Source organism: Cervus canadensis, chromosome 1 (genome assembly GCF_019320065.1).
Source record: "Cervus canadensis isolate Bull #8, Minnesota chromosome 1, ASM1932006v1, whole genome shotgun sequence".
NCBI lineage: Eukaryota > Metazoa > Chordata > Mammalia > Artiodactyla > Cervidae > Cervus > Cervus canadensis.
The window spans coordinates 74,397,234-74,417,745 of NC_057386.1; the positions used below are offsets into that span (position 1 = coordinate 74,397,234).

Sequence of the window (20,512 nt, forward strand, 5' to 3'; positions counted from 1 at the left end):
CATTTAAGGCTGAGAGGCTGAGAGGCAGTGACTGATAGAACAAGGCCCTTACAAAGAAGAGAAGATAATCAATTCCAGTAGGCATGCAGGGGATAAGTCCTGGGCAGAAGTGTGCTGCTGGGCTGAGAATGCAGAGAGGGTGTAAAAATGGATTTTACTTTTGTGAGGGTGGGTGGGGCTGGATGGCTTCTTTGTTCTTTATTTGAAATGGTTTTCTTCAGGTTTATTGAGCTATAACTGACATATAACACTGTATTAGTATAAGGTATACAGCAAAATGATTTTTTGCACATATATAATCACAAGAACTTAATGTCTATCACTTTACAGGACTATGATTTTCTTTTTTTAGGATGAAAATTTTGATACCCATTCTCATAGCACCCTTCAAACATACAGTTCTGTTTTGTTGTCTGTAGTCACCATATTGTATATTACCTCCCCAGGACTTAACTTTTCTCATAACTGGAAGTTTGCACCTTTTAGTCACCTTCACCCATTTTGTCCCCCTCCTCACTCCTGGCAACCACCAATCTACTCTCTGCTTCCATGAATCTGTTTTGTTTTTTTTTTTTAAGATTCTCAATATAAGTGAGTTATACAATATTTGTATGCCCATTATGTGATTGATTTCACTTAATGTAATGCCCTCAGGACCCATCTATGTTGGTGCAAATGGCAGAATTTCCTTCCTTTTTTTTTTTTTAATTAGTAAATCCTTTATTTTGGTGACTATCAAAGGCATTCATCACTACCATGGATCTATTTTAGCTCAGAGGCAAGCTACTATCTGGTGAACTCCATTGTTATTAGACACTAAAAATAGGAAGAGACTGGAGGGTGTTGAGATTGGGATAAGGAGAGGACAGAAGTTCAGGGGACAACATGAGATGCTGCCCATCCTCATTGCTGGGAAATGAGTAGACAGAGCATCTCTGACCTAAATGCTGGCCTCGCCACAAAAGGTTTTCAGAAGAGGTCCCATAACAATCACTCACTGGACAAAAAAAAGGTCAAAGTTTCTAGAAGAGATATCAGGATATGAAAGACCAACTTGGGAACAGTATACACAGCACCACAGCAGAGCTGGATCATGGCAGCCCGGCTTCAGTTAAGACAGTGCTGTGGACACAGCGGTCTCTGGGAGCAGCGCTCACTTCCAGTTGCGCTGCTGTCCTATGGCGTGAAGATGTTGTACATGGTTTTCACATACATGTCATCTGGCAGAGGCTGCTTCTCACTGCCAGGTTCAAGGAATTTATTGATTGCAGGGATATTGCTTATTTTCACCATGTACTCCTGAAGGTGAAGGAAGGCAGACAGAATATTAATGTTTTCTCTTCTAGAGCCAAAATGATCTGGAGTAGAATTATGTCTGCAAGGCTTAGCTGATTGCCAACAAAAAACCTTTGTCCATGACTCCATAAAACCTTTTCACACGCAGGAAACTATCCAATTACAGCTTCTGGGCTATGTTAACCACTTCCTTTTGCTGATCATCTGGTTTGAGGTAAGGATACATTTGATAAGCAGTTCCAGAAGATCCAGGGTCCCCTCTACATACATGTCAATCAGGGTTCTCTCCTTGAGGTCTTTGCCAAAGAGACGGTGCTAATCTGCTGTGTAGTGGAGGATGCTCCGGGTCTGCACCAGCTTCATCCCATCATTTTCAACCATTGGTACTTGTTAGAAGAGCAGATGGTTACCATCTTGCAACTTCTGCAACTGTTGTTTTGTTTCTAAAAATTCTTTGTCAGGGTGGAGAGGGAGGTGGGAGGAGGGATCGGGATGGGGAACACATGTAAATCCATGGCTGATTTATGTCAATGTATGACAAAAAACACTACAATATTGTAAAGTAATTAGCCTCCAACTAATAAAAATAAATGGAAAAAAAAATAAAATAAAAATTCTTTGTCAAACTTGACTCCGTCAGCATCTTAAACCTGGATTCCATCTGGCCTTGTCTGTTTGGTTAGTGGAGCTTGGGTTTCATAGCCATCATGGCCCTTCAGGTTTTCTGGCTCCACTCGGAGTGACCAGAACTGCACAAAGGCACCCAGAGAGCAGTCTTCCTACTTCCTTTTTTGTGACTGTGGGTTGGTGTGTGTGTGTGTGTGTGTATGTGTATGCTTGTATGTATGTATGTACATCACATTTTCTTTATTCATGCATTTGTTGATGAACACTTAAGGTGTTTCCATATCTTACCTATTATAAATAGTACTGCAATGAACATGGTGGTGCAGGTATCTCTTTGCAATAGAGAGTTTGTTTCCTTCTAATATATATCCAGAAGTGTAACCATCATATGGAGGTTCTATTTTTAATTTTTGGAGGAGCCTCCATACTGATTTCCATAGTGGCAGCACCAATTTACATTCCTACCAACAGTGCATACAGGTTCCCTTCTTCTCTGCATCCTCTCCACCACCTGTTATCTATTTTCTTTTTGATGACACCCATTCTAGAATGTGTGGGGTGTCTTTCATTGCGGCTTAGATTTCCTTTTCCCTGATGATTAGTGATGTTGAGCACCTTTTCATGTCTTCTTTGGAAAAATATCTGTTCAGCTCATCTGCTTGTTTTTTAATTATTTGCTTTGCTCTTTTCTGTTGAGTTGTACAAGTTATTTTTATATTTCAGACATTAACCTGGATGTCTTCTTTTATCATTAAAGCAGAATCATATGCAGAAGAGGGCAGAGAGGGCAGGCTGAGCAGAGTGGTGGAAGTTTCATATAGACACCAAACAAAGTGGTGGAAGTTAGTTTCTAGAACATTTGAGAAAAATTAGAAATTCCAGACCTTGTGAGGGCCAGCCAAGAGGGCCAACTTCAATAAAATATTATATAACAGTCAAACTTCTTATTGCTGTTCCTTGGAGACCACTTTCTATTAGAAAGATCCCTTTGTCTAAATGGGAAAAGAATTTGAAAAAGAATAGGTGCAAATATATGTAAAAAAATAGAAATAAAATATGGAATCTTTTATTTTAAAAAATAGTACTGAAGTTATAACCACTTAACATTATTTTCAGATCTTTATCTAACTTTGAAAAGTTGAGTAAATCCAAAGAAAATGTAGCTAATTGGAAATGCCTTTAGAGACTGTACTATTAAATGAATTGGAAACATAATTTTGTGTACCGCTTTTCTTGGTTAATTAGGTGTTAGAAAAGTTTCGGCACTGATTACAAGTCTAGTCAACTTCCTGAAATAATTTAACATTTTAAACAATTAATTTAATTGGGTTTCTGTGATAGCATACAAAAACACTCTGATCGTGTAGGTTAATTTAGGCTTGTACATAAGATTATAATAGCTCTATTTTTTAAAAATCTGATTTATTTAATTTCTGGCAGTGACTGTAGTTTTAACAATTACCTAACTTGAACAACTGCATTTAGTTTTTCATAATAAATATTTGGAAAGTAAGTTCATGTTAGTAAGTTACTCAAGTTCTAGTGAGATAATGCATGTAAAAAACCTTTCTTTTGGAGGTCAGGAGAGAGAATCTCTGTTAATCAATGTGAGAATGTCCTTTCTCTGTTCAACTTGTTTGTTGGAAAAATTAATGACATATGAATCTAGATAATAATTAGTCAATAAGGAAGAGATTGAAACTAAAATGATCATTGGCCAAAAATAAGTCTATTATTTGCTGAATTTTACTTATTAAATAATTGAGAGCTTTAAAGGTTTATTTTCCTGAAAAGTTAGTAGACAATTAAACCCTGAAGGAATAGGGGGATTTTTGTGACAGTCTGTGCAAAGAAATAGACTAATCTAGCATTCTCCATGTTTTAGCTGGTAAAGATGACATATTGCTTTTCTTTCTCTACATCTCTACAGCAGATGCTGCCAACAGCTGGGATTCCAAGATTAGTTTGTCCAAAATATTAAAGCATGTCATCCCACCAAAGTATTAAATTGACCCAGTTTTTGTGGCTTTCAGTAATTCTACTGTTCTCAGGAAATTGTGATTTAACACTGTTGGGTTTGGGGCTAAATCTGCCTACTCTCATTCAATAATTGTTAAAGAATAAAGATAAACTTCTGATCTTTTAGATTTGATCCATTCCAGCAAAATGTGAGACTAAGAAAACTTTATTATTTAGCCATATTCCTAACTCATTTTTTTAGCTGGACTACTTTTCTATATCAGGAAACATTTCAGCATCCAGATTAGCCAATTACTTTCCCTTCTTCCTGTCGTAAATGTAAATCAAATTTAACATTAGTTTCCATTCTTAAGCTAGGAGAACATTTACTATGCTTTATTATGGCAAAATGTGTTTATGTCACGTAAGCATAATAGATGGTTCGCATTAATCCATAATAAGTGTTTGGTAATTTCATAGCATATAGAAACAATAGCACAAATTCACAGTAATACTTATTTCAGGTATTTTTTGGAATGAAGTCTCTATATAACCTGAAAAAGATGTGGTTTCTCTGCAACTCAAAATTCCCAAGGATTGAATTTTGGAGTAAGATTTACATCTTTCTGATATGTTCTTTACCAGATTTTCACAGTTTATTTTGTATTTCACCTTTCTCTAATGGTGTGTAGAACAAATATGAAGGTTTCAGTTTGACAGATGATTGATACAGCTATGTATATTGTCATTATTGGTGGCAGTGAGCATACCTGGTTGCAAAATACTGTTGATGACAAAACTGATCTAGCCAGATTCCTCATCTATGAACAATCTTCAGTGACCTGTAGTCTCAACTTCTCTTGCCAGTTTCTGTTCATCTTAGACCTTACCTCTAGGGAAAATAGTTGAGGTCATGCATAATGTTCCTATGAAAATTGATATTCCAAAGCATTTCTGTTCAGTTCTCTGACTGGCTAGAATTATGCTATGTGAAACCATTGACCTGATCTTAATAAGAAGGAAATTAATCATTCTCATTTTTTAAAGGTAATGATATCTTATAGGCAGCTAGATACTAATCTGTCTTTTTCTAAAGCAATACCTTATGACTAACCTAAAGTCAGTAAGATGTCTACTAAAATTTGGCCATTTACTTACAAATTTTACATTATATATACATTCAACTCCAAAGTATTTTGTATAATAAAGCATTATTCTTGCATCCCATGATCACACAGTCTCGTAAGCACTGAACTGTAGTCACTTGTTTATATGTCTATTTCTTCCATATATTCAACTTTATACGTTCCTTAAGGGCAAAGACAATGCCATGCTCACTTTTGTGTCCCCCTAGTTAGCAGAGCACTCGCTCATTAAAGGTACCCAATACTCATTTGTAGAATACATTAATGACTTTGAAATTTCCTCTCAAATTACTATTCTTGTGTTCCTTCATATTTGGAAACATGGAATAATTAAATTTAACTTAACTCAGCACCATGTCAGGTACCTTTTCCACCATTAGAACTCAGGATTTTTTTTTTTTTTTGGAGGATTTTGTTTCTCTCTTCCAATTCAAAGTGTTAAATCCCTCTCTCCTTAGTGCATACTTCCCAGAGTCATAATCAACTCTCAACTATTCAAGCCATTTTCACATTTATCTCCAAGCATAGAAGTGGTAAAATTCAAGATGGACATAGAACATCAGAGATGACCAAAGTTAATAAAATGATGAGTGAAGGTCTCCAACAGCTTCCAGAAACCCAGTGGTGGTAATTTGCATTTTATTTGATTATTTGTGTGCTGATTGCAAAGGTTCTGGTTACACAGAAATAATTTCAGATATTTCCCAGCAAATATGAATTGAGAGCAGGTATTTTACCCTTGTCTCAGCTTTTTCTTTCTCCTTCCTAAGTCATGCCTAATAGGGTTGTCTAGTTTTGTTCATATTATTACAAGGAGGGGACATTGAAAGCATCCATTCTTCCCAACAGAAAAGACAGGGAGAATTAGACCAGTTGTTCCCTGCATAGCAATGGAAAGTGTTCCATCATCTGTTATCTTGATGGATGGGAAACCTTCCTGAACTTCTCCAGTCCATTTCACCCGGGAGAGATGTACTCTGAAATCTTATCTGATATTAAAGTCCACAAAAGGTGATTAAGCAAAGTTCATGACTGTCCATTAAAATGCACAAATGTTCTATTAAAGAAAAGAAACCCCAAATGAGATCTTTATGGGCATGCATATTCATGAAATCCTACCAATTTCAAGAGTTTTCCACATGCAGTTAATACATTCACCTTCAGCCCCCTGTTTTATAGCACCTCATACAGTGTTTGATACAGACCAGTTCAATGTATTTTTCAGAATTGATGGAAGAAGTGAATGGATGGATTTGCTGACTAAGCAATTCGTCTTCCAACTCAAGCTCCTGTTTTTAACAGAGATATTTTATTTTTATTCATGTAAGAATTTCCTGTGGTTTTATATTGGGTACCATCATCTCCCTTGAATACTTTCCTGACTGTTACAATGCCTGGTTTGATGGTGTGCAGCTGAAACCCAATTACCAATTTAAAATTAAAAGCTTTAGTAAATCAGTTATTTTTAATTTATTATTAAACAAAAGCTTTATTTCATATTTCCATGGATTGGAATCTATAGCTTGATGTGACACATGTTAAGGTAAACTCATCCATTCAGAATATGAGCTTAATTCTAACTTCAATTTGAAGATACTTGTGATAATAGTTCTTATAGTTGTATCTTAATTTATTTTTACTTCTAAATAGCAGGCTATTAAGTTAATCAACAAATGGTAATTAAGCATCAATAATGTGCAGCAATGTTATGGATACTTGGGGGGAAACAAATGCAGTCCAAAAAAAAAAATGGATTCTGACTTCAACAGCCATATCATCTAATTCAAGTAAATGGCCAGCACTCATAAAACAAGCAGAGATATTGAAAGATATTCTCAGAATGGAAGTAGTTATGTGACACACATTAAAAATGTCAAAAGAATTCAGAGAGAAGTTATATGAAGGTGGAAGAGGATGAAAAAATCATTTCTTTCTTCCTTTCTTCCTTCCTTGTTTCATTTATTCATTTATTCATTCTTTTATTTATCTAAAACCCCATGAATACTAGGGGCTTCCCAAGTGGTGCTAGTGGTAAAGAACCCACCAGCCAATGCAAGAGATTGTGGGTTCGATCCCTGGGTCATGAGGATTCCCTGGAGGATTGCATGGCAACCCCCTCCAGTATTCTAGCCTAGAGAATCCTATGGACAGAGAAGCCTGGCTGGCTACAGTCCATGGGTCACAAAGAGTCAGACACAACTGAAGCAACTTAGCATGCATGCACGATGAGTACTAGGACCTGAGAAGAAAAGGATCAATAAATAATAGTCACTTCCCTTGTAGAGTGCACTGTGTATTAGAAAGAAAAGATGCATTAAGCAGACAGAGAATATCAGGAACAGTTCTTGGATACATGGAACCTGAAAGGGTGCGAATTTGGATTGAGGGAAGGTAAAGGAGAAGGCCCTCGAAGCATAAAAAGCAGCATGTGTCAAGTTAGAAACACTAGTTCCTCCAGGGTTTCCGTCATATCTTTGATGTTCAGCACTCAGCAGGCAGGTAGCCTATGCCCAGAAAATATATGTTGAGCTAATTAGCAGCATGTTTCTAGGTCAACAAGGAGACTGACCTGAATGAAGTTTTCATTTTGAAAACTAAAGAGACATGTGTAGAGTTAGTATCTTGGTTGACCTAACTACAGAGGTGCCTCTAAGCTGAGAGAAGAGAAAATACTTGCTGCAGTACTCAGCCTGCTTTTGATCAAGGAGTGATGGCACAGGCGTGGTTATCAATGAAGATAAATGTGGCGCTCGTGTGTAGGCTTGATCATGTGAGAGCTAATCAATAGGTCTGGGCAAGATCCAAACCAGGGACTTCGGAAAGGTCACCTATTGGAGAAACAGTGACTGACCACCTGATTCACTTATGTAACGAGGCACTGAATTTTAGGGTAAGGCCAGCAGCATGTTCATGGGGAAACTGAGGTCAGGGATTATTGCATGAGTAGGTGGATGAAATTAAGCAGGAGGATGAATAAGGAGCAAAGGTTGGGGGCATCTCAATTCTGAAGGATGTCACATATCTGGCTGATTCTAGTGGACATGATATGTATGTCATGGGCGTGGTGTTTATATACATGTGTGTAGGTATGTGTGTATTATGTAGCTTGGGCCATGAATGTGCCATCTTGTACCATAGAGTATTATATGTGCAACTCCAGGATTCAGAAAGGAGAGTTATCAAGCTCTGGGATGAACACAGATTTGCAGTGTGGAGGAACCAGGCTTGTGGGGTGCAGATTACTCTCAGTCAACTCAAGGACAGACTGAAGCTTCTTTTTAAAGATGAGATCAGTCTTGTTAATTTACTAACTGGTTCTAATCAGAGTGCTCAGAAATTCATAGTGACCAGTGGCAAATTATGCATGGAGATAAAGATATAACAGGGTACCCTTATCAACTCTAGTTTAGCCTTTACATTCTTGCTGATCAGAAGTCATCCCTAGAAAAGTTAATCAGCTAAGGATTGCTGAATGAGTTTTTTTTTTTTTTTTAAAGTTAACTGCTGATCCAAAGCAGTAAGGATCTCTCTTGAGCTCATAAATGTGTGACATGCTGAGTAAGCACCACATTCCCTACCCTCATGGTTCACTCTGCCAGGTGTAATAGCCCCCTGGCTACTCATGTCTACACCCTTCAAATGTGTGTATCCATTGCCATTGGCTTTGACCTGCATGTTAGCTTAGGTCCTAACCCAGAAATAAATAAGAACCAAGATCAGAACCTGACTCAGAATGGAATAAATAGTATTGCTTGTTCCCCACTGACTTTTCCCCTCATTGCTGAGCAAAAGTTGAGAGCCACTTCACCTTCTAGAAGTTGGGTTTTCTGAAGGTGTTATTAAGGTCGAGGACAGCATTAAGCTCCATTTAATAAAGGTTAGACTTTAACCCACCAATGTCCAGTTACTCTCTTCAGTAGTAGGCTAATGACTGCTATTGGAGGGGGAGAAAAAGGAAGGCCCAGCCACCTACTTTTCTGATAGGTTGTCGTTGTGTGTATGTGTGTATGTGTTTCTAAACCTGTCACGTGGCTGAGGGGATAAACAAAATCTGGAGGAAGATCATATTTCTCTTGCCTGAAAATGGGGAGGGGGAAGGCTGGAAACATGAAGAACTCCAGCCAGGCTTCATGCTTCCACTGTCTTCTCCCTGCTAAGCGGGCGATCCTCTTCATGATTTTAGCGGGAAAGAAAGTGGAGTACGTCCCAGTCATACCAGCAATCTGAACTAAAAGAATCCCCCACATGGACTGGCCTCGTGAATAAAAAGTCACCAAAATGAGAATAGATTTTGGCTGGTTATTTTCCTCTGAGCATATGCTTTCTCAGAGACATGATGGAAAATGGCTTGTTTAGAAATCAGATACTCGAGGTACATCTTCAAAAATGTTTGCTACTCATTGTTAGCATCCTAGCTCCAAGATAATTATCTTGCTGGTAGTTAATAATATTTCTTAATTATCTTCTAACAAGTGAATTATCACCTTCCCTCCCTGTAGTCCACTCCCTGTTTCACATCCTAGGCCCACGAATGGATTTGGGGCCTTGTTGCTAACGTTGCCCTCTGTTAATATTTGCTACTTATGTCCTTTGACCCAGACTGATTGGTCCTTTAGTCAAGTGATTGTTACACTCCTAATTACGTGGTACTGTTGATTTCAGACTTCAGGGTACATGGGACCAGCCTGACCTTTTTGTAGAATCTTCTGTTAGTTCAGAATTTGCCACTGGGCTCATTTTAAAGCCTCAAATAACTGAAACCTAATCTTAGTTTTGTGAGGTGACACGCACGTATACCTAACCCTTCCTGGGCTCCCTCTCCCCGAAGCTTGTCCCCAGAGTTCTGGTGATTTCATGAAGAGGAATTCCTACTGGATACCAGAATTCTGTGGGAAATCATAAAAAATGAATTAAGTCTTTGGAATCAAATGGAATTTCTAGTCTACCTCTACCATTTTAATATTGGATGTTATTCAGTATCTCTTACCAGAAGTTTCCTCAGCTCTAAAATCTGAGTCAATAATATTGATATTATGTGGTGGTTTTTGAAGGTGAAATCAGCTAATGTTCATATATCAGGTGAATATAAATAGCAATCCTCCGTCTGCCTCTGGGCTGGTGTCCTCTCTCTTCCTCCCTCTTTCGTTCCCTCTCTGCCTTTCTTCCAGACCTTCTGCGATGTACTGAGGACACATGTCCCTCAGCTGTGTCCAGCTCGTTGCAACCCTTTGGACTATGGCCCATCAGGCTCCTCCATCAATGGGATTTTTCAGGCAAGAATACTGGAGTGGATGGCCATTTCCTTCTCCTCTCAGATAACTCCCAGTCTAGTATGAGGGACAGCAATGTAAATCAGTGACTTTAATTTCCTCTGTCGATGCCTTAGAAGAGAAGGAAGCAGTGTCCGGCAAAGCTCAGGGTTCTCTCACCACCGGCCTGGCAGGATCTGCTCTCCAAAAGATAAAGAACAGACTGAGTCTGCTCAGAGTCTGCTGCTGAATGTGCCTTCAGCAGAATATCTGACTGTGCATGAATCATGTATTAGTTACATAAGCACCTGCTCTGTTTCTTCCCCCCAAAACATCCTCCCAGTTTGTGTGCCCTCCACCCATTTAAGTGTTTTAAGACTGTTTGCCACATACAACACAACTGTTTGCTATATGATTGTTGATCTTAATCAATGAGCACACTTTAGTTTGTTCTTCATGCCAGTGAAGATCTCTGTACTGGCTGCAAAGGTGACTTTTTTCTCACAGCAGAGTTGTATAACCTGACATATCTATAAAGGAAGAAGAACAATGGCTAGGTGGAGAATGTAAAATCACCCTCTTATATACCCTTCTGTTCATGCTCTTCAAAGATGTGATTAAGAGTGTTGATCCATCCTTTATATGCCTTTGACATAAGAAAGATAGCATGCAATACTACTCATCTTTGATCAAAATGTAAAGTTTCTCTCATCATGAGTAACAGGAAGAGAGTTGAAAGCCTGTCTCCTCTACAGAGCTAGTCTAAAAATTAAGAGAAATTCTGTCCTCCTTTTTCCCTCAGTAACAGAGTTTATCCACAGTATTAGCTGGAAAATTGCTTCATTTTTCAGCTTATAGTCTGAAAAATAAGGTTGATGGTGGTGATTAAGGCATATTCAGAATAGGGACTGTTTTGTTTGGTTATGGGCTTCCCTGGTCGCTGATAAAGCGACCTGGTAAAGTTTCCTGGTAAAGAATCCACCTGCAATGCAGGAGACCTGGTTCAATTCCTGGGTTGGGAAGATCCTTTGGAGAAGGGGTAGGCTACCCACTCCAGTATTCTTGGGCTTCTCTTGTGGCTCGGTCAGTAAAGAATCTGCCCGCAACGTGGGTGACCTGGGTTCTATCCTTGGGTGGGGAAGATTCCCTGGAGGAGGGCATGGCTTCCCACTCCAGTATTCTTACCTGGAGAATCCCATGGACAAAGGAGCCTATAGTCCATGAGGTCACAAAAGAGTTGGATGGGACTGAATGACTAAGCATAGCATTGCACAGCACAGTTTGGTTATATGATCTAGAATATAAACTCCTCACCAAATTTCAGTGAGTGATGTCACAAACTCAGCTTGCTTACATTTCTCCAGCAGTGCCTCCTGGAAGTGGTGAGCTTTTTAGGTCTCAAGATTTCCACTTCATTTTTTCAGGTACTAGGCAGAAGATGATGTAGTTTATGGATTTATCAGCTTCCATTAAAAGCAAAAGAAATGTGCTTTTAATTCTTGGGAGGAATGATCTGTGTTTAGAGAAAAATTTGCTATGATTGCTTGTGATTAACAGCATATTTTATACTTAAGATAGAAGGTTATGAAAAGCAAGTATGATTTATTTAGGAAAGAGGATAGGATGTGATTTTGCCAAATTGCAATAAATTTACCAAGAACTTTTGTAGAAACCATGTCATTGGGCTCCCACTGGAAAATCATCTCATTTCTGAGCACCTAAAAAGCTTATTGAAATTTCAACTTAGTGTTCCCAATTGTTTTTTTTTTATAATTTAATTTTTATTTTGTATTGGGATAGAGCTGATTTACAGTGTTGTGTTAGTTCCAGGTATACAGCAGAGTGATTCAGTTGCATGTATGAAGTTATACGCATGTTCATTCTTTTCAGATTTTTTCCCCATAGGCTATTACAGAATACTGAGCAGAGCTCCCTGTGTACACAGTTGGTCCTTGTTGATAATTTTCTTTATTCATAGTGTGTATCTGTTCATCTGAAACTGTTCTGAAGACTTGATGGTGCCCGCAGATATGCATTTTAATTCTCTAGGTCATTCTGTTAGGATGATCTGAAGAGCACACTTTAAGAACTTTTAATTCTTAGAGTCGTCAAATTCATAGCAACAGGAAGTACAATGGTGGTTGCCAGGGGTGGGTGAAAGGGTGAATGGACAATTCATGTTACAGGGTATACATTTTCAGCTTAGGAAGATGAAAAATTGCTGGAGCCGGATGGTGATGATGGCTGCACACCCATGTGAATGTATCAATACTGAATGCCACTGAATGGTATGCCTAAAAATGGTTAAAATGGTCAGCTTTACATTATATCTATATTATCACAATAAAAAGAAAAACAAGAAATTTGAATGCAAGCAGAAGTCATTATTTTAAAATATTGGTGAATCTTTGCTTCCATACTAATTATTGATAAATTAAATATCTCCAGTGTAAAATGTAATTTGTGCTCAATTATGGATCCACGTTGTACAATAGTTCATCATTGCTTTATGACAGGGCAAAAACAATGACCTAGATAGAAAGATCATAGCACTTGATTTATGCTTTATTAAGAGAAAATAGATTTCTTGTCTATCCATAATTTGGGCAAACAAATGGGGGTATTAGAGTCGCTCAGTCTGCATGATTGCTCCTCTTCCTGCTGTCCTCAAGTGTATTCATCTGATTTTGCCTCACCTTGGTTTTGCAATAAAGATCCATGGTGATACTCATGCTTTTTTCAGGACAGGGTGTGGGCCAGTGTGGGCAAGAGCCTGAACTGCATTATTGCAATGGTGGATAAACTGATCGAAAGAGAGAGCGGTGGCGAGGGAGGCAGTGACAGCAGCAAAGACGTAGAAAAGGACTCTTCTCCGGTGGACTCCATCATAACTCATCCAAAGGGTAAGGAGTCATTTTTTTTTCCCAATCATTGACTGAGTAAACAAAATGAGAAAGCCAAGATAAAATGAGGTAGAAAAACGAGGAGTCAATAGTGCTTTTGATGAAAGCGCTGATCGTGTGCTTTTCCACTGCTCTGGCTGGGGTGATGGAAGGCTATTTATCAAATTGCATCTTGGTTGTGTTTTCAGAACTGCTTGCAGTGCTCATTTTTTTTTTTTTTTTTTACTACATAAAAACCCTCTTGAAAGGAGAGCAGTGTTTTCTTTTAAAGAGTCTGATATAGTTTAATCTACTTTTATACACATTCTTCCAAAATTTTATTAGGAACAGAAACAAGCATCTGAAAACACTTAGAAACTTTGAGGACTATCAGGATGCAACATCTTAAAAAGGTTTCTGAAAAGGTGATATGGTAAAATGCTGTTCACCTTATTCCGAGGGAGTGAGTTTGTGAATTATTTCAAAAACATATGTCTTAATACCATATAAGAAGAATGTGTTTGTGTGTTATTCCAAAGACATATTTTCATGAAGCTTAAATTTTCATAGATACATGTATAGGCACATACACTGATGCATACATATGCGTACACATACGGGTGTGTGTCACTATAGACACACACACATATTTATGTATAGAGACAGAGAGAGATACTTTCAAAGTATGTCTTATTACAAGCTTGACTAGCAAATATGGCTTCTTTTATTAAAATTTTTTTGTTAATTTGATTAATTTTGACAACAAAAACTAAGTCAGATATCTGCACTTCTCTGTGATACAAAGACTTGCTCCTAGAGTTGTTCCAGCCAGATTCTTAAGTGTTTGGAGATAAAAAGTGCCACCCTACCCTCTTCTTCTAAAATCTGCTTTCCCTTTTCCTTAAGGAAAATGAGTATAAGAAAATATGGCTGCTTATCAAATTAAATTGTTTTCTCAATTTGTTTTCCTGATTTTTTATTACTCACAGCTTCATCAGGAGTTTAATTACAGGAACCATCAATCTTTCATCACCTGATTAACAGTAGAACGATTTCTAAATCACATTCGTCAACAGTGGCTTTCTAAAGTTTTCTTATTGTAGATGTTTCTCATCCTCCATAGTACACTCACTTACGTGGAAAGTTTACACTGATTTTTTTAATGTTCTACTTGATTTAACTGTATATGAGGATTTTCTTTTTTAATAATATCAATTTTATTAATGAAGCTGGTCCAGATTCATAACTTCACATGAATCAAAATGAAAGCCTATCATAATTTATGTCAAAAAGAAATAGCATACTTCAGTTTTCTTTAATTGAATATTTCTTGACCATCAGCGATGAGCCAGGCACTGTTCTGTGCTCTGGAAAATGAGGTAAAGAAGCAGAATCCATATTAGTGATTTGTTCTGTCCATTAACTGTTCAAGGCACTTGGGGCAGAGTAAGATTAAGAGGTTAAGGAATACTGAATTTTGCCACATTTTTTGATGTTCCAGAAAACTGCTTATTGATGAGAACAGAGTTCCAAAGTATTGGAAATTATGCATTTATTCATATCTTGTATTTTGTCAGAAGATCGTATCTGTGCAATCAGTTTCCATTTAAAAAGTAAAAATATTTGGTAGGTAAGTCATTTGTAAAATTAGATGAATCACCTTCATTTGAATGTAAAATATTGCTTGGATATAGCCTAAAAACCATGTAGAATTTGCTCCTAAAGCGAATTCATAACTAGATCAGTTTTGTGGATAGTTGGAGTCAAATTATAACACAGTGTCTTACAATTTATTTCATTATCTTTATTAGTTTTATTAATATCTTCTTTTCCATGTTTATTTCAATCATTCTTTTTTGAGTTATAAACTTTTTTAGGAGATAAGACATTGTTTAAATTAATAAAATAAAATACATACTTTGGTCTGAAAATTATTTAGTATTGGATAATGTATTACTTAGTATTAGATAATGTAGTATTATCAAATAATTCTAAAGTTAAAGCTGTTAACATTTTATGTGTTGGATGATTGTGTATAGAATGCATAATAGAAAATTTTGGTAAGGATATTGGTTCATAAAAGGGATGATTAACAAATAAAAGTGTGATGTATTGCAAATGAATGTGTGCTCAGGTATACTTATAATATATTAAATATGTGATGGATGTTATTGCATATTTGCTGTGGGATTGTTAATCAGTTATTTAAGTAAAATTTATTTTTATTAAGTAATAAAAATGATAATTATTATTCATTTATTTTAATCTTCCTCTTAATTTAGGAAAAAATGCACTTTTCGTTTCTACCCTGAACTTTGTCACATTGAACAATGCAGCAGAGAATTTAATAATGGCTTTCTGAACTATAAAGCAAACAAGCTAAAGTTGCAGTTTACATATACTATCCTCTTAACTATTTCAGAAAAAAGATATTTGAGATCAGTTCAGTTCAGTTGCTCAGTCGTGTCTGGCTCTTTGCGATCCCATGAACCACAGCACGCCAGGCCTCCCTGTCCATCATCAACCCCTGGAGTTGACCCAAACTCATGTCCATTGAATCAGCGATGCCATCCAACCGTCTCATACTCTGTCATCCCCTTCTCCTCTGCCCTCAATCTTTCCCAGCATCAGGATCTTTTCAAATGAGTCAGCTCTTTGCATCAGGTGGCCAAAATATTGGAGTTTCAGCTTCAACATCAGTCCTTCCAATGAACACTCAGGACTGATCTCCTTTAGGATGGACTGGTTGGATCTCCTTGCAGTCCAAGGGACTCTCAAAAGTATTCTCCAATACCACAGTTCAAAAGTATCAATTCTTTGGCGCTTTATAGTCTTTATAGTCCAACTCTCACATCCATACATGACCACTGGAAAAACCATAACCTTGACTAGACAGACCTTTGTTGTCAAAGTAATGTCTCTGCTTTTCAATATGCTGTCTAGGTTGGTCATAACTTTCCTTCCAAGTAGTAAGAGTCTTTTAATTTCATGGCTGCAATCACCATCTGTGGTGATTTTGGAGCCCAAAAAAATAAAGTCAGCCAATGTTTCCACTGTTTCCCCATTTATTTGCCATGAAGTGATGGGACCAGATGCCATGATCTTAGTTTTCTGAATGTTAAGCTTTAAGCCAACTTTTTAACTCTCTTTCACTTTCATCAAGAGGCTCTTTAGTTCTTCTTCACTTTCTGCCATAAGGGTGGTGTCATCTGCATATCTGAGGTTATTGATATTTCTCCAGGCAATCTTGATTCCAGCTTGTGCTTCCTCCAGCCCAGGGTTTCTCATGATGTACTCTGCATATGATTTAAATAAGCAGGGTGACAATATACAGCCTTTGACGTACTCCTTTCCCTATTGGGAACCAGTCTGTTGTTCCATGTCAAATTCTAACTGTAAAATGTAAGCATCTTTGAACATGAAAATCTTTAACTACATTTCAGAAATTATCCTCTAAGTCAGATTGCTGCAAGTGGAATTATTTTATAAGGAAAAATTACTCCTTCTCTCCCATGTATTTATTTATACAATGACTTGTTGAAATCAGTGTGGACTCATGAATACTTACTTTATTCTTTGGTTTATATGCCTCTAATGTTGTTATTTATTTGGGGCTCAAATTGTTCAAGGGCTAGCTATTAGGAGCTCTTGGTGGCCTTTTGGTAGCTTCTCTTGCCATAGACTATGTATTTAGTTTCTCACTTACTTCCTTACTTTTACATTTGATTCACTCTCTTATTCTCTGGTTTCATAAAAAACTTATTCTAGGTTCATCTGTATTTGTCCCAGCTTGTGGTTCAGCTATTTTCCAAGGAACCCTGGTTTCTTTTTTGGAGAATAGCATTTAGAAACCAACATTTGGTTGGGTGGGGATGTTTTAATGGTTCTTTGTAACAATAGGTACTCTGAACAGCAGTACCTACGGACACTCTTTTACCTTATCAGCTTTAGATATTTTCAGTGATTCCATGCCATTTTGGACAGAAATCATCATATTGTAGTTTCAAATTATTTGTGTCTTGATATTGTGGTGCAGCAGTAAACAATCTGCCTGCCAGTGCAGGAGACTCGAGAGATGCTGGTTTGATCCCTGGGTCAGGAAGATTCCCCTGGAGTAGGAAATGGCAACCCACTCCATTATTCTTGTCTGGAAAATTTCACTGACAGAGGAGCCTAGTAGGCTACCGTCCATGGGGTTGGAAAGAGTCAGACATGACTTTACATGCATGCATATACACATTATGTAACTTTTTAAATATTGTATTTCAAAATAATATTTTTGCTAATGAAATCCATTTCTTCAATAACACCACATTTATCCTCAGTGCATAGCTGTGGTGGAAAAGCCATTACATTATTTTCATTCCACAGTTAATTAATAAACTGATTTAGTGAGTGATTTGAGTCATCTAAAGTTTATTGTTATGTGTGATGTGCTAAACACTGATAGGCATTTCTTGCCACATCATCATAAGCGATTATTTTCCTAACATTAGAGTAGTTTTTTCCTTAGAATTCAGTTCTACAAATATTTTAATCAATAAAATAATTGTGGTCGATTTCTGATCAGTTAATCAACTTAATAAAATTTTGTTCATGTGCTTTTGACTGGTGTGTTTTATGTTGGGATATGTTTTGAAATCTCATAATTAACCTTATGATAGTTGGTTTTTCTTTCTTTACCATCATCTTGTATTTTTACATTATAATCATCGTGTTTCTTTGTTGGTTAAACAGATGGTCTTCTGAACTGTTGCTACATTTTTTCATTTTTTAATGTTCCTTTATAACTGCAAATATTTCTCTTCTCAACATGTAGATTTTTCTCTTTACAGTGTATCAATTTAATAATGTTTTAAACCTGTAGTTTTGAAGGTTTTTTATTTTAGATCTAGAATTTTTCACTATATCTTACTTCATAAATTTTTTTTCAGGATTACTGCAAATAGTGCTGAGAGAAGAAAATCTTTCTGTACATTCTGAGAACGAGTAATAGAATAATTGTTCCAAACTCTCATGCTGATGTATATCCATATGTTTTCTTAACAAACAAGATTGTCCTCTTATTTTTGTACATTTAAACATACTTATAAGCAGGTGGCCCAGTTGGTAATGAATCTGCCTGCAGTGCAGGAGATCTGGGTTTGATCCCTGGGTTTGGAAGATCCCTTGGAGAAGGAAATGGCAACGGTCTCCAGTATTCTTGCCTGGAGAATTCCATAGACAGAGGAGCCTGGTGGGCTACAGTCCATGGGGTCGCAAAGAGTCAGACATGATTGAGTAACTAACACTTTCATTTTCACTTTTCAAAGGTATAGCGTCAAGTACAGTGCAACACAGGACTGCCTCCCTGCTTTTACATACTATTCTATTAATGATATTTACGTTTTTATTAGCTATTCCCTTGCAGCTCAGCTGGCAATGCGGGAGACCTAGGTTCAATCCCTGGGTTGGGAAGGTCCCCTGGAGAAGGGAAAGGCTACCCACTCCAGTATTCTGGCCTAGAGAATTCCATGGACTATACAGTCCATGGGGTCACAAAGAGTCGGACATGATTGAACAACTTTCACTTTCACTAATAGCTCCATTGAAATCCATAAACCTTGCTAAATTGGACCTATACCTCAGGCTTCTCAAAATTCAAGTAATATTTAAGCATTACTCTGTGCTAGACATTTTGAAATATTAGGGGCACAAGAAGATTAAGACCCAGTCTGTCTCAATTTTATCGAAGAGATTGATGTCTAAGCCTATGACTGTAATATAATACACTTTTGAGTACAAGCTGAAAAATACCTGTTTCTTTCATCCATCATGCCTACTGCCCTACTAAGGTTTATTTTATTCACATGTTGTAAACATTTCCTATCTACTCACAGAAGCGATAGATTAAAATGATGAGAAAGCAGAGCTAAATATAGATCCTTGAGGCACATTTCAAAAAAGAATTGCATGCATTGAAATACACTAGTTAATCACTACTCTGGGAACATGTGTTCATCCAGCTATATGTTGACCCATTCATGCTATTAGATGGCCTGTATTTCTCTGTCTTTCACAAGGGTATCATGAAGTACATTGTGAAAGGCCAAATACCCTATGTCATTGAATACTATTTTTTCCTCATCCACACAGCTATAAGTCCTTCCAAAAAGAAGATGAAGTTCCTGTGACATAGTTTTTCCTAATGAGCCCAGGTTGCCTTCACGTCATCACTTTTTCTTCGTACAAAGATGGTAAACATCAGGCATATCACAGACTTAGTTCACTTACTAGTGGTTAGTCTCATGTCCTTTCCCAATTCATAATTTTCCTTTAACTTTCAGACACACTCGTTATTGGACCTGAGAATTCACTTTTCCTCCCACATCTTTTATTATATTTCCAGCTGTCTCCAGTTAACAAAATTGTCTGATAACCACCAAGAATTCATTTTATTTCAATAATTTATTACCATTTATTATCCATAGCTTGCTAATGCCAAAGATAAGTCATCTGAAAAAGGCACCCCATCCTCCAAATAGGGACAAATCCAAAGTTTTTCATTTGTTTTAAGCAAATCTCCCATCTTTTATCTTCTATCTTTGGTTGACCACAATAAGTATCTTCCTAATACACTGGAAATAATTATTGACTAGAACAATTAATCAGTTGACACAACTATATCTAAAATAGTTCATGGCATTAGGCCTTATGGAAGAGACACACCAAATACATATTAGTTGAAAAACAAAGAGGAAGATCCTTTCATTCATTCAATAGATATTATTTGAACATCTGTCCTATACCAGGCACTGTATCTAGAAACACATTACGTCACTGCCCTGTTCTTGAAGTCTGGTGGATAAACAGTTATATTTGAAAGAAGACACACAGAGATTTTCCAAAGACAGCTTCTGCAAGATAAAGAACATAGAAGAGGAAGTATGCATTTGGGAGTCATCAGCAGATAGATAGATGAAACTGGAGGAATATGAAAAGAGAAAGAATAGGAAAAGATGAGCAAAATCTATCTTGCTGAACCTTGGGGCATGGAAACTGCCTTCAACTGAGGAGTTAGAAGCCCCAAAGGATGAAAATCAAATGCAACTTGGATACTAAACAAAGGTATCCAAAGAGAGGAAATAATCACTTTAATAGTTAAAACTGACTGCACTCACATTTATACGACATATACTTTGCTAAATTTTCCATCCCTCCCTCCCTTTAATCTCGCAACAAACTTATAGGGGATATTGTTTTATTCCCATTTTATAGATGAGAAAGTTGAGTGCTGCTTCTAAGATCACAGAGCTGGTAGATATCTGAGCAAGGATTCACATCCAGGCAGAGTGTTTCCTGATTGAATTTGTCA

General features: G+C 37.1%; 1 protein-coding gene and 1 pseudogene across 7 annotated transcripts in view; one reads left to right on the forward strand and one right to left on the reverse strand.

Moving 5' to 3' along the window:
* INPP4B (inositol polyphosphate-4-phosphatase type II B) overlaps positions 1-20,512 on the forward strand; it is an 885,859-nt gene that overhangs the window by 758,754 nt on the left and 106,593 nt on the right. For 6 of the 7 annotated variants that reach the window (XM_043485578.1, XM_043485541.1, XM_043485584.1 and 3 more), the window contains one exon: positions 13,020-13,179. In XM_043485578.1, coding sequence (XP_043341513.1) covers positions 13,020-13,179 — 160 coding nt within the window. Of the gene's footprint in view, positions 1-13,019; positions 13,180-14,147; positions 15,686-20,512 lie in introns of those variants that run through there. The other variant, XM_043485574.1, reaches the window with a different exon arrangement.
* LOC122452161 lies at positions 931-2,005 on the reverse strand (annotated as a pseudogene).